Source organism: Pygocentrus nattereri, chromosome 12 (assembly GCF_015220715.1).
Source record: "Pygocentrus nattereri isolate fPygNat1 chromosome 12, fPygNat1.pri, whole genome shotgun sequence".
Lineage (NCBI taxonomy): Eukaryota > Metazoa > Chordata > Actinopteri > Characiformes > Serrasalmidae > Pygocentrus > Pygocentrus nattereri.
In genome coordinates this window covers 13390852-13404289 of record NC_051222.1, presented here as the reverse complement: position 1 = coordinate 13404289, position 13438 = coordinate 13390852, and the positions used below count along the sequence as shown (strand labels likewise).

Below are 13438 nucleotides of genomic sequence, written 5' to 3'. Positions count from 1 at the left end.
ATGGTCCCTACAGTGGTGTGACCCCACTGTCAGTAAGTCACATCACCACTAACCAAGAGGAACCCACAAGCCTTGACATTTCAGAGATGCGTCGATCCAGTTGTTTAGCCATAGTGATTTGAGCCTTGTCAAAGTAGCTCAGGTCTGTGACTTTCACTTACTGTCAAATATACCCTAGACCGTGATATGCACAATTGTTACCAGATAATCATTATACATATATAATATATAATTACACATATAGATTGACATCTTGTACATCTTCTATCCATATCCTGTACAATCTGGAAGATTTCTATATCAGTATCCTATCCCTGTTTACCTGCATCTCATTTATTATCTACCTCAAACTATCTGCACATATGGACACACATGGGTACAACAGCACATTTCATAGTTTTATTTCATAACTTATTACTGTACAACTGTACATTGGAATAGTGCAATTCTAGTGTTTATTGTGTATATGTGTATATTCTGTCAGTGTATACACACACACACACACACATACACACACACACATATATATATATATATATCCACCTGTGTAAATATGATGTGACAAATGTGATTTAGATTTTTTTTTCTTTTCATCTGTGAGTGGTAATATTGCTTTGCCTCATCAGTATGCAAAAAACAGTTTCTGATTATTATTGCTGCAAGGAAAAGTGTTCTTTATGTAAATGGAACCTGGTGTCATTATAAAAGCCATTGCCATTGGTTGGGAAAATTCATTCAGCACCTTGCAGTTGTGATGAAGGAACTTTGTCTGGAATAACACAGTTAAACAACACTTACTGGCAGAAGCTATAAAGGTATAGAAGAGACTTTAAATATCTCTGTCAGTACAACTGGTTTCATAAAGTGGAAAATTCATGGAACCACATTTAATGTCCCTGGACAGGTACGCAATGCAAGGCTTGATAATACAGCCTCATACTAGTGATAAGGAAAGTAAGAAAGAAGCCAGTAGTTAAAGAGTTGCAGGATGACCTGAAGCAGTAAAAACAACAGTTACACAGGGGACAAGCAATAAGCAATAAACTGCACTGCAGTGAGTTCCTGCACCCGTTCCTACACCCCTTGCAAATTCCTTTGCTAAAAATAGAATAAGCTGTGCATTAAAACTTTTCACACAAGCGTTAATACAAGTCCTTATTCTGTTTTGAAACAATGTACTCTGGTCTAACAAAACAAAAGTAAAACTCCTGGGCAATAATTCTGTGTGTCATATTTGGAGAAAGAAGGTTTCCACATATGATCTAAAGAAGTACGAAGGTGGGAGCATCATGACACATGGTTGCCTCTGTGCAAATAGAACTGGGGTGTTACACATCATTGAAAGAAGCATAAATGAAGTAGGGTACTGGGACATATTGGAGGAGGATTTGATCTCATCAGCCAAAAAAACTCAATCTGGGTGGGAAATAAGTGTTTTAACAAGACAGTGACCCCAAACATACAGCCAAAATAACTCTACTCGTCTCTGAAAATGAAGGTGGAGGTGCTTGCATGGCCTAGCCATTCTCTTGACTTGAATCTGACTGAAAATTTATAGAAGTTTTTTAAAGTGTGAGTCTGGAGTCTTGTCAGGGTGATCCTTGTAAACTTGGATAACTGTAAACAGTTTAACCACAGGAATGGGCCAAAAACTGCACATGGCAAAATGCTAATTCCTTCTTACTGGAGATGTCTTATAGCTGTGATTGGTAACTGTAGCTTTGCAAAAAGGACTAATGTTATTATTTTGGGTGTCTACATTTTTCTATCAGTTTTATTTTTAAATGTATCTTTGTTTATGCTTATGAATACATACTTTTTGTTTACATTTATAGTTATTTATACAGTTCCTGAGCTGCATGAAATTAAAGTTCAGAATTGTCTTATATTCTCTTTAGGACCAGGTGCATTTTCAGACAGATGGGGCTGGATGATTACAGTGGTGTCAACATCCAGGTGCTGGGTGTTGAGGATACATATGGACCACATGCAAGTAACAGTGTAAGCAATATATTAATATGTGATATGAAAATACCATATATTCAGTATCCACATCAGAACACATTGAATTTATTTATAACCACTAACCCTAAGTCTTGCAAAGGTCAGAACAGGGGGTTTTGTATTTGTTTAAGAAAACCACTTTGAACCACCTAGATTTTATTTTTCTCCGCGTGGGCCTGTGAGATAGTGTCATAACTGTCTACAGGGTAAAGTTCATTACCAAAATACAAACCTCCTTTCAAAAAAAGTAGGTGGAATGAGCAAAAATAAATAAATAAATAAATAAAATAATGTGCAAACCTTCCCTCCTGCATTTATATGGAAATATTACAGAGGTAAGATGTTTAATGTTTTACTTAATCAACTTCATTATTGCTTTCTGCCCACCCGCCCCCACAACCTAGGAGGATAAGTGATGAATGAATAAATGAATAAATTTTTGTAAATATGTATGCTAATTCATACACTGTATTAAAACCCGACAATGTTCTAAATTGTGTATTATTATATGGGCTTGGGAATACCAGTGAATAAACACTGTTCCTTGTTCTGTCCACAAATGTAAGTTAAGACTGTATTTTCCACAGTCTAAGCCATAAGTCAACAACCTCCAGAAACACTGCCGACTTCTCTGGGCTCAAGCTCATCTGCAAAATATTCAGTGTATTTAATATATTCTTATATACTTTTTTTCTCTAAGATTATATTTGGTGAATGGAGGAAAAGCAATGCAAGAATTTCATTGTACAGTGTAACTGCCTGTTTCTGTTGTGCATATGACAATAAAACTCTTGAATTTTGAAGACTGATGCATAGTGGCAATGGATATTGTGGTCTGACAAGTCAGCCTTTCAGATTATTTATGCAAATGTTCTCTGGGCAAAAGAGATTGCTACCAGCATAAAGCTCAGAAGCCAGTGCCTGTCATGTTAAATGGGTGTAGTAGTTCCCATGACATGGGTAACTTGCAACATGTGTTACTTTTTAGACAGTGTTTTTTTTTAAGTAATATCCATGCTTATTTCAACATAACAATGACAAGCCACATTCTGCAGGTTACAACACCATGGCTACGTGTGGGTGCTAGCCTGAAGACATGTATAACAAGAATGCCAAAAATTCTGCTTTCAAACCTGGATCAGTCTTATGTACCCAATTGATTTTGAAGTGTTGAGCCCTATTTTTTTAATCATGGTGCAGACAAAAAAATTTGGAATGAGCATATATTTACCAAAAACACAGCTTTTACCATTTCCACTTTAATACAGATCAACCAAAGCCCTTTTATTAGCAATTTTTAATATTGTCACAACCTTTTTGAAATTTGGGTTTGCATTAATGAAAACTGATGTCACTCACTCTGTCAGTGTTGAACCAGGTGATTGGTCTGAAGAATGCTACTCATAAATGTTATATTGATCCATTGTGTAGGGCCTTCGGGAAGCAGTTCTTTGGATGGCTGTCCATCACAAGCAGAAGAAAGCTCTGGAGTTTTTCTCTAGAGAAGTGGCTCCAGCAGGAACTGGCATGGGTAAGTGACATTATGGTACAGTTTTACAGTTTAATCTGTACAGTTTCACAGTTTAAAACAAAGTTGTTTAAAACTGCTATGACTACTACTGTAGTCTGAGGCATATCCATCATTTAGAAATGTGAAAATTAGAGATACATGCAGGATTGGCAGATTGGCAGTTAAGTAATAGATAGCAAATATGTAGCAGTATAAGACAGATGTTAACCCTGTAGAAATAACTATTACATTTATCTGCTATGCTAAGCCAGGTTGATTAAGTTCCATTTTCTACATTGTATATGTAAATGTAACTATATCTGCATTAGCTTTTAGACTGACAGGTATATATGTGGAAAACATTGGATATCGGCATTGTCAGATTTAATTTTTCTTATTCTTAAACCCACAGCTCCTGGACTTACAGGCATTGTAGGAGGCCGACCTAGAGTGTGAGTATTTTACATGAGGCATTTTTTTTTCCTTTGGGAGTAAACATACAAGTGAAGGCCACTTTAGTGGTAGTATTGATTTTAATGTTTTGAAAAATTGTTTTGTGTTTCTCCATGTCCAGATCACCAGTACTGAAGCCTTTTTTCTTCCTGTATCCTAAAACAGAACTTAAGGTACAGCACTTATTCATGTGTGTCACATTAATTGAATAATTAAAAGCCACTAAACTTACTAAAGTGCTAAAACAGCATACACATTTTTGTTCAAGTAAATTTGATGCTTATTAGAATAAATGTGTTGAGCATTACAACAGCTATGCCCCAACCAGATTGTGGACTTTGCAGCAGAGTTTAGTTTCAGCCTTGATATGCCACACATCTAGCTAACCAACATTACCAGAATTCGCTGAGTATTACAGTTGAAGCTAACAGGGCAGTGGATCTTCACAGAATTATTAATAAATGATTGGATGGATTATTTACAAACCCAAATTCCAGAAAGGTTGTAAACGTATGTGAAATGATGATAAAAACAGAAAGCAGTGATTAGAGGTTTGACCCTGTATTAAATTGAAAACAAAAGCACAGTAGTACAAATTTGATGCCTGCAAAAAGTTCCAAACATGGTTTCCACTACATCATCTTGCCTTTTAACAACACTTAATAACCATTTGTGGACTGAAAACAACACCTAAAAGTAGAATTTTTGCCCATTCTTGCAACCACACCTTTTGTTATTGTATTTTGTGCTTAACAATGCATCACACATTTTCAACGGTAGGCAGGACTAGACTGCAGGCAGAATGTGGCTTTGTGTTGTCGTGCTGAAATAAGCATGGACGTCCTTGAAAAAGTAATCTAGTAATCTGAATGGTGCCTTTCTACTTTTGCCTGGAACATTAAATAACAAAATCTGAAAAGTTGACTTGTCATACCACAATATGTCTGTACTGTGCAGCTGTCTTTTTCAGATGAGCTCAAGCTCAGAGAAGCTGGTGGTGTTTTTGGATGTTGTTGACGTATGTTGGCTTCCACTGTGCATAGTACAGTCTTAACTTACATTTGTGGGCGCAGCAACGGATTGTTTATTGAAAATGGTTTGTCAAAATATTCACAAGCACATGTGGTGATATCTATCACAGAAGCACGTCAGGTTTTAATGTAGGGATCTCACTGGTTTCTTTGAGTCTTTTGATGATATGCACCATTGACGGTGAAATACTTAAAATCCTTGCAATTGATTGTTGAGAAACATTGTTCTCAAACTGTTAGATTATTTCTTGATGCACTTTTTGGCAAAGTGGTGAGCTGCGACCCATCTTTGGTCATGAAAGACTGGGCTATCCCCACTTTGATTTTACATACTGTCTTAACTTTTTAAAACTTTGTAATTGTCTCCAGAACTATACACTATGTCTGAATACCTGATTTTAGGTGAACATCTATCTCAATGGAGAGTTGGTGGAGACGTTGAGAGAGGCTGACTCTTCTTTAGCTGAGTGGCGTGCCCCCTCCCGCCTTCCCGAAGAAAATGTTTACAAGCCCACAGGTTTGTTTAGTAGTCACTTGCTTTTAGAGTTGGTTTAAAATTTTAAGTTAATGAAAATCATGAGTTAGTCTATCTATCTATCTATCTATCTATCTATCTATCTATCTATCTATCTATCTATCTATCTATCTATCTGTCTATCTATCTATCTATCTATCTACCTATCTACCTATCTATCTATCTCTTTGTGACATCTGATTAGTGTTCTTTCCCCCACCACATCAGGAACATGGATGCCAGGCCCATTTATGCCATATGCTCTGCTTCTAATTAACAATGGCTTTTCGAAAATACTAGCAGCATCTAGTATTCATGTATCATTCTAGTATCATGCAGTACAGGTGACTTTTGCAGTAAATATTCTAGTTCATTCCCAGTTGATGTGAAATATTCATGTATACAGCAATGCTAGAGTCACTGTAATAATTGTTTCACATTTTCAAATTTCTAAAATTATCAAAGCAAGACATTTTAGCCTATAACAGCTCTTTTATCATCAGCACTGACACATTGATCTTGAATAAGGGTGGAATGTTTTATAAGCAGGCAGACTAAACAAAAAGTAGGCTTAAATCAGGCCTTCCATCACACATAGTATTGGGAGTCTGACCCAAGGGATCAGCTACATAAAGAGGGTTATATAAGAACGCTGGTCCTGTTGTTCTGTATTGCTTGTTCTACAGTGCTTGTGTTCCCAGGGGGCTTTGTGAGTAGGCCACTGAAAAGTGCAAAACTCTTTTCAGTGTCTTGGCAGGATCGGCCTTGGCTGCTTTATCCTTCAGCCACTTTGTGGTTGAGCTTAACAAGCAGCAAGACCTTCCAAGTAATCAGGTTCATCCTTTCATTAGAGGTTAGCAGTACAACACGTGCAAGTATGCAACACACTTTTCTTGTGCACACACACACACATTCATAAATCACCTTTGTCATGGGAAAAGAGAGTACAATATATGTGTATTTACTTATTTTGTTCATTTTGTTGCAGAAAGGCGTATCTTATACTTATATCTTGAGAGAAAAGGAAGCAGTTCTAAGCACTAGGTTCCTTCTATTGTTTCCTCTTTTTTGTAGAATTGCTAGTTTGGTTGTCAAGACAGCAATGAAATACAGTCATTCACCCCCTTTTCCAGACACTTTTACACAAGCCTATGGAGCCCTAAGTCCTCGGGGAAGTATTTTACCATGACGTTTCCTTTCCTTGTTTACATTGGAGTATTGTGGGGTTTTTTAAACTGTTGCCTTGTCCAAAGTCTCCTGGTTGAATACAATTCAACTTACAAATTACAGCTCTTTTCATCATTATGGACACTTTTAATATATCTTAATTTTCATACAACTTTTTTCCAATTATTTTACATCAGTTAAGTTGTAGGGTGGTAGCATCATATTAGAATCATTTTAATTATGTATCTGGAACTAAATTAGGTTTATATTATTGAAAATAGTCCATACTTTTCAACATTAGTGTATGTCAAATCTTACCAGATTCCATACTATTTAGCATAAATAGTGAATAATAATGAATAATTCAAGCAGTGTTTTAATTTTCATCTTATTTAATTAATAAATGTTAACATGTGCATTCATTTTACTGCATGCACCTAATTTAAATTACATTTTTGAAGGTTTTTTTTCCCCCAGACCTGCCCACTGGCCCTCACAGTTACAGACTTGAGGATTTGGCTTATACACGAAGTGGAGACAAAGGAGACTCTGCAAATATTGGTGAGATGTGCCTTTTTGCCCATATATTACAAACTTTATTACTCAAACTCCTCTGTAACTTTCTCAATTCATAAATTTATCAGCCTTATTTACAGGAGATTTATGGAAGCCCTGTTCATTCACATGTTTTATAAATGGACTGAGTTCTGTGTTTGGACATGCTTTGTTTACGTGTCTTTTGTTGAAAAAATGTTATATTAAACCCAAACATGCAAGTTTCTGTATGCCTAAACATATACAGTATGTGATACTGTATGAAAATGCATACATTAGGGCTGGAAAATAGGACGGTATATATATCATGATGAATTATGTCACAATACAATATGCTTTTCATGAACATATGCATCATTACTTGTAGAACATTGACCATCTGCATGTACATATCACAATCTTACATACAGTATGTGCTTAGAAATGGTTTAGGTTTGTAGTACTGCTTAAAAATTACTCTCAGGTAAAACTGTTTTTCAGTTTTCATAATCTAAAGTTATGCAAACAACATGGCCGCATATTCCAGATTTTAAATTGGTAATTAAATTGTTTTTACAGTTGCATTTCCTGTGTGACTGTACATCATTTAAGACATAATTCAAATGCAAAACATGTTCTTGCATTTGCATTTCTGTGTATAATAACTGGCAATTTTATATAGAAATGCAAAATCTTTTTGACATTTTATTATCTGATCTGTTAAAAACGGAATAACAATGTCCCATTTGCAATTGCATTTTTCATCATTGCTGTGCTCCAGCTCTGCCAAAAAGAAAATGTGTTTGCAACCCTCTTTGGAACTGCATTTTCATTGTCTATAAGACACTCTTGTCAGTCAACCACTGTGAATGGGACGTTGGGAGGGACTTGCATGGATGTATTTTAAAAGAAAGTGACGAAAAAAGTCTAAAATTTGGTGGTACTGTCGAATAGCTAGACACTTTATTATGATATGGAGATAGCAACAGCAAGCTTTGCTGACATTTAAATACTTGCCAACCACTGTTGTGTGATTGAGATTTTGTTGTCTCGTGTGATTCTTGACCAACTACGAGAGTTTGTGGCTCTCACAAGCTCCAGTGTTGGTGACATTGTGACTGGTTTTGGGCAGAGGCTCACAGGACTGTCGGAGGAATCCTGCGTTAAAAATGCCCTTACTTTTAGGGCTTTCTCTGTTTTAACACACCCATTACAAATATTCAGAGGTTGGTTTGGCACAAGCTGGGCAAAGTATTTTGTCTCATTGTTAAGGTTACTATAATGCTTGCTTTCCTTTTAAAACATGTCACACTCTTAAGTCCCACTTTAACAAGAGTGCGTCTTTAAAGTGAAAACGCAATTGCTAATATTGTTGCAAATACATATCATTTTGGCAGAGCTGGAGTGCGAAAATTGCAAATGAGTGATATTTAGTTTTTAATAGGTAACAGTAAAACCATTAAGCCAATGAAAGTAAAATGTCAAAATGACTTGTATTATGTTTTACAGCCAAATTACCAGAAATGCTAATGCACATTTGCACAAAGATTCACACTCACAATGGAAATGCAGTTGTAAATAGACTATTTAATTAGCCTTTTCCATATTGTATTTGAATTTGAACAAAGTCTGAATATGCTTCCATACAAAAGAGCTTGTGCGAAATATTGTATTTAAAGTGTGCAATTCATTTCAGGGGTAATTGCAAGACATCCACTTTATTTTCCCTACCTGAAGAAATTTTTGACTGCTGATGTCGTGGAGAAATACTTTCAGCATCTGATTAAAAAGAATGAAATGGGGTTTCCCTCTGTGACACGGTAAGTGTTGTTGAAAGCTGCATTTAGCTTGATCACAGCCACTGTATATGATACAATTTCTTTATCATAGATTAACAAGCAGTGCTGAGAAATTTTTTTATCTCAGATTAAGGTACAGTGCTGCAATGCTGAGAATGATCGACTACCCAAATAATACGTGCTTTGTGTGGGTCCATGGGGGTCCTGAACACTGAAGAACAGGGTAAAAGGGGGCTAACAAAGTATTCAGAGAAACAGATGGACTACAGTTGGTTGGTCCACTAAGTTGCAAGTTGGAGTTTCTCCAGTACATCCCGCAGATGCTTAACTGGATTGAGATTTGGACAATTTGGAGCCCAGGACACCACCTTGCACTCTTTGTCATGTTTCTCAAACCATTCCCAAACAAGATCTGCAGTGTGTCAAGGTATATTATTATCTAGCTGGAAGAGGCCGCTGCCATCTGGGTATACCATTGACATGAAAGAGTGTACCTAGTCTAGGTAGGTGGCATGTGTCAAACTGAAGTCCACATGAATGCCTGGACCGAGGGTTTCACAGCAGAGCATTGCCCACAGCTTCACAATCCCTCAACCAGCTTGTCGTCTTCTCATAGTACATCCCCGTGCTGTCAAACCTCCAGGTAAATAGTGCACATGTACTTAGCAAGTCCACGTAATAACAATGGGATCCTTTGGACCAGGTGACCTTTTTCCATTGCTCCAAGGTCCGGTTTACAATGCTCTCGTGTCCATTTTAGGAGCTTTTGACAGTGGACAGGGGTCAACATGGGCATGCTGACTGATCTGTGGCTACGCAGCCTCATACACATTGCATGATGTACTGTGTATTGTGATACATTATTGACCGGAAGCACACCACAATCACCTTGTCATTTCGGAGATGCTTCAACCTAGTCATTTGACCGTAACAGTTTGGCCCTTGTCAGAGTCGCTCAGGTCTTCACGCCAACACATTGACTATGAGAACAGGCTGATATATACCAGACCTTAAATATACATGTACATATTCATATATAAAATGTTGCCTAATTGCCTAAATATAATATACCATATACAGTGTTAATAACAATAGTGAAAACAAATGTTACAAATATTAAAGCAGGCATATATTTAACATATATTTAAGGCAGTCTTTTTGTGCATGAATGTACATCTGAAAGAATGTCTGTGTCTGCATGTTTTATGGGCAGTGATGGTGGTGCTCGAACTGTGATTAAATGCTTTGTAAGGGCTTTCTCATGCTGAGTTTTTATCCATCTGCTCTCCACAAACTGTGTGTGCATGTTTGCATGTCCATGTGAGTGAGAAGACAAGCAAGAGAGAGACTGTTGACTGTATTACTGTAAAATACATTTCTCAAGTATGTGTGATTTGCTCATAGGTATGAGTTGCCTGGTATTTGTGGTTTGAACTTCGTGTTACACAACTCTCTTGGAGGGGGAGGGGTGGCCTCTCTAAGGAGTGACCCTCAGGTACTGTGCACACAAACACACAGCCATTAGCAGACATACTCACAAAACGAACAGCTAAACAAGAACGCATTTAGTCCACCTGTGGAGAAAGACAAACACTATAAAACCAACTATTTCAGGCATGTAACAAATGGGTTGATCAAATGGTTAATTTTATCAATCAATTTGATATATAGACACATTTTATGTAATTGTCCTTGCAACTTTTTAATGCAAAATAAATATAAAAACACAAACATTCAAAAGGGCCCATTTTTATGACAAAGAAAGCAAATAGCTGGCCAGACTCTAGTCTCGCTGGGCCAGACATGCTCTCGTAACAAGAATGCACATCTGGGGACAACTTGTTAAACATCTGGTGAAATGGTATGCCCCTCTAAACCCCACCTCAAAATTCCTCTAGCCCTCTAATCTTTTCAAGTCCTGAATACAATTGATAACACAAGCAAAACAAGCTAGCTTGTGAGATGCTTTTGGTAGCTAAGATAACTTTTTGGTCCTTGTGAAAGTCTATGTTGCTAGATTATTTATGGCCTGTCAAGACTAGCCACACTCTAATTTAAAATTAATAATTACTTCAGATTTGGTTCTATAGTTGTTTCTCCCTTCAACGTGAAAATTACATTGTTTTGGAATTCTGTGTATCTAAAACGATATAGTGACACATTGCATGTAACTATAAAATGAAAACAGCATACACATAATTAACGTAATTAACATGACTTCAGAGTGCACTGCTAATTTCTTTTGAAACAATGTTATATTTCTCTTCCTGTCAGGGAAAGGCTTATGGACAGATGTTGCTGGACTACAGTTTGACTGGCCTGCCCCATCTCACATCACTGGTAGACTGAGGAAAGAGGGTGCTGTGAGGAAATGTAATAAATACCATAAACATTCAGACAAAAAGGACATGTTTTCTCTCAGTGATTCACTTTTCGTGCAAGGCACTGTCTGACTGTTAACTGAACTCGAGTCAATAAGATAATCTGTATTTAAGGCTAGTGTGTATATATTATGTGTATGCAAAAGAGTATACAGTGAACATGATAAATACTGACTCCAGCACTAATTGTGGCTACATATAATTAATATAATTCAAGAGATTCACAGCATGTGGTTTAGACAAGCAATCAGCAGTCTAGATTTTGGACAAGCAAGCTTATTTGGACATATTGGCTACTTTTGTACTGAAATTTTGTATTAAATGGAATTTTTTGCATTTAATTTTTTGCGACTTGGTAGTATTGGAGCATACGAATCAGTACCATAAAAGTATTTTGAGACCCAGCCTTCTGCCCCATTAATTGTAGGTTAAAACAATTATAATAATTCAACATGCCTTAAGTTTGTGCCTTAATGAGCTGTTATACAGGCATTTTCTTTTCAAAAGAAAATTGTGAACTAATTAAAATGTAAATAAATGATTTTTAAAATCGAATTAAAATGTTTTATTATTATAATTACTATGAACATGGATATTTCTTACTGAGGATATAAGAACTTGTGTCGAAAGCATTTTCAGCTCCAGTTCTAAAGGCCTGCTACTTGACACACAGTTTGATGGTTTTCAAACCCCTGATTCTCTCTTTATGAACCAGGTTAAATCAGATCAGGTATGTTAAAGCAAGAAATGGTTAAGGGCAGTGGTTCACCAGGACTGGAGCTGAAAACCCCTGCACTGTCCATTTTCAGACATATCCACACGCTACCTAGTTGTAAGGAAATGACTTGTACTTACAGCTAGTGCAATTGGACCACTAAAATAGTCATGGCTAAAGGTTATTTTAAATCAGAAGCTTAAACTGCCATTATGATGATGCAAATGCTGTATTTAGGATGGTTTGATTGTCTGTTTTATGTTTTGAGAGGTGTTGTCGCCGCAGTGGTTGTTAACAGGCTTTTGAGAATAATAGAAAGCCTATTGACAGAATTGCTTTTGTACCTCTGCTGAGTTCTCTTAAGTTGTCCACATGCTCCAGAGGTGACACTGGAGCCATAAACCTTTGAAGTCTGGAGTCGCTACCTACTCTTGTTACTTACGGCTCCTGTTGACACAGGAAGTGAAGGAGCAGTAGGGTGGGGGAGTGTGTGTGTGTGTGTGTGGCTGTGCGTGCCTAAGTCAACCTTATTGCTGTGTTGGTTTCATGAAAGAAATGTGGCTAACTCATTTATCAACTGACCACCGACAGATTCAGCATTTTGTCATTATGTGGAGAGTGTCTTGGCCTCATTTCAATGCATCAGGAGTAAGCACAGCACAGCACACACACACTGATGCAGAATGGATTCACTCTTCAAAATTCACACATTTATCACACAGCCTTGTTCAGCTGACCCATGCAAACACTGGGATGGTGACAGACGAAAAGCAGCGAGGACAAATATCTTGTCATTTATCACCCACTGTCTTTTTAGAACTCTGCATGGTGCTCAACCCCAAGGGTCCAGAGTAATCCCCACTAAATATTCAGACTTTACTCCTCAATGGGAGCCCTTTGTTGCCACCAAGACAAACTGATTTCTCATCTTGTCAGTCTTCACTCTCCCACCAGTCCAAAGAGGCATGGGGGTGGGGAGAATGCTCATGCACACGCGTGCGTGAGAAAAGCATTTTTCTTAACACTCAAACTTACTACTTAGAAGAAATATTATTTTACACTTTCTTTTATTTATTTTTTGGCAGAATATAAACACAAGGAGAACTTAACAACTGACAAGCTTTAGGCTTCTACTGCAATAGGTGCTTATTTACTTCGTCAAATGCCATTCGTATGTTTATGCTGCAAGATTACATTTTTAGTTCGTTTCATTCTGACCACATTTTTGTCTGTTTCATACTTCTTTAGAAGCCGCCTTTCCACTGGAAGGGATGGGGAATAATTAGAACCATATGGAGAACTAACTCTATTACACTGGAAGCAAAGTATG

At 37.1% G+C, this 13438-nt stretch overlaps 1 protein-coding gene across 4 annotated transcripts in view; it reads left to right on the top strand.

The window, feature by feature from the left end:
- LOC108439370 overlaps nt 1-11384 on the top strand; it is a 30720-nt gene extending 19336 nt beyond the window's left edge. For 2 of the 4 annotated variants that reach the window (XM_017717745.2, XM_037543869.1), the window contains 10 exons: nt 1899-2001; nt 3436-3535; nt 3927-3966; nt 4089-4140; nt 5401-5515; nt 7157-7240; nt 8910-9033; nt 9140-9145; nt 10417-10507; nt 11287-11384. In XM_017717745.2, the coding sequence (XP_017573234.1) occupies nt 1899-2001; nt 3436-3535; nt 3927-3966; nt 4089-4140; nt 5401-5515; nt 7157-7240; nt 8910-9033; nt 9140-9145; nt 10417-10507; nt 11287-11361 (790 nt within the window). In that variant the 3' untranslated portion in view covers nt 11362-11384. Of the gene's footprint in view, nt 1-1898; nt 2002-3435; nt 3536-3926; nt 3967-4088; nt 4141-5400; nt 5516-7140; nt 7241-8909; nt 9034-9139; nt 9146-10416; nt 10508-11286 lie in introns of those variants that run through there. The other 2 variants (XM_017717746.2, XR_001858756.2) reach the window with 2 other exon arrangements.
- The last annotated feature ends 2054 nt before the right edge of the window (nt 11385-13438 follow it).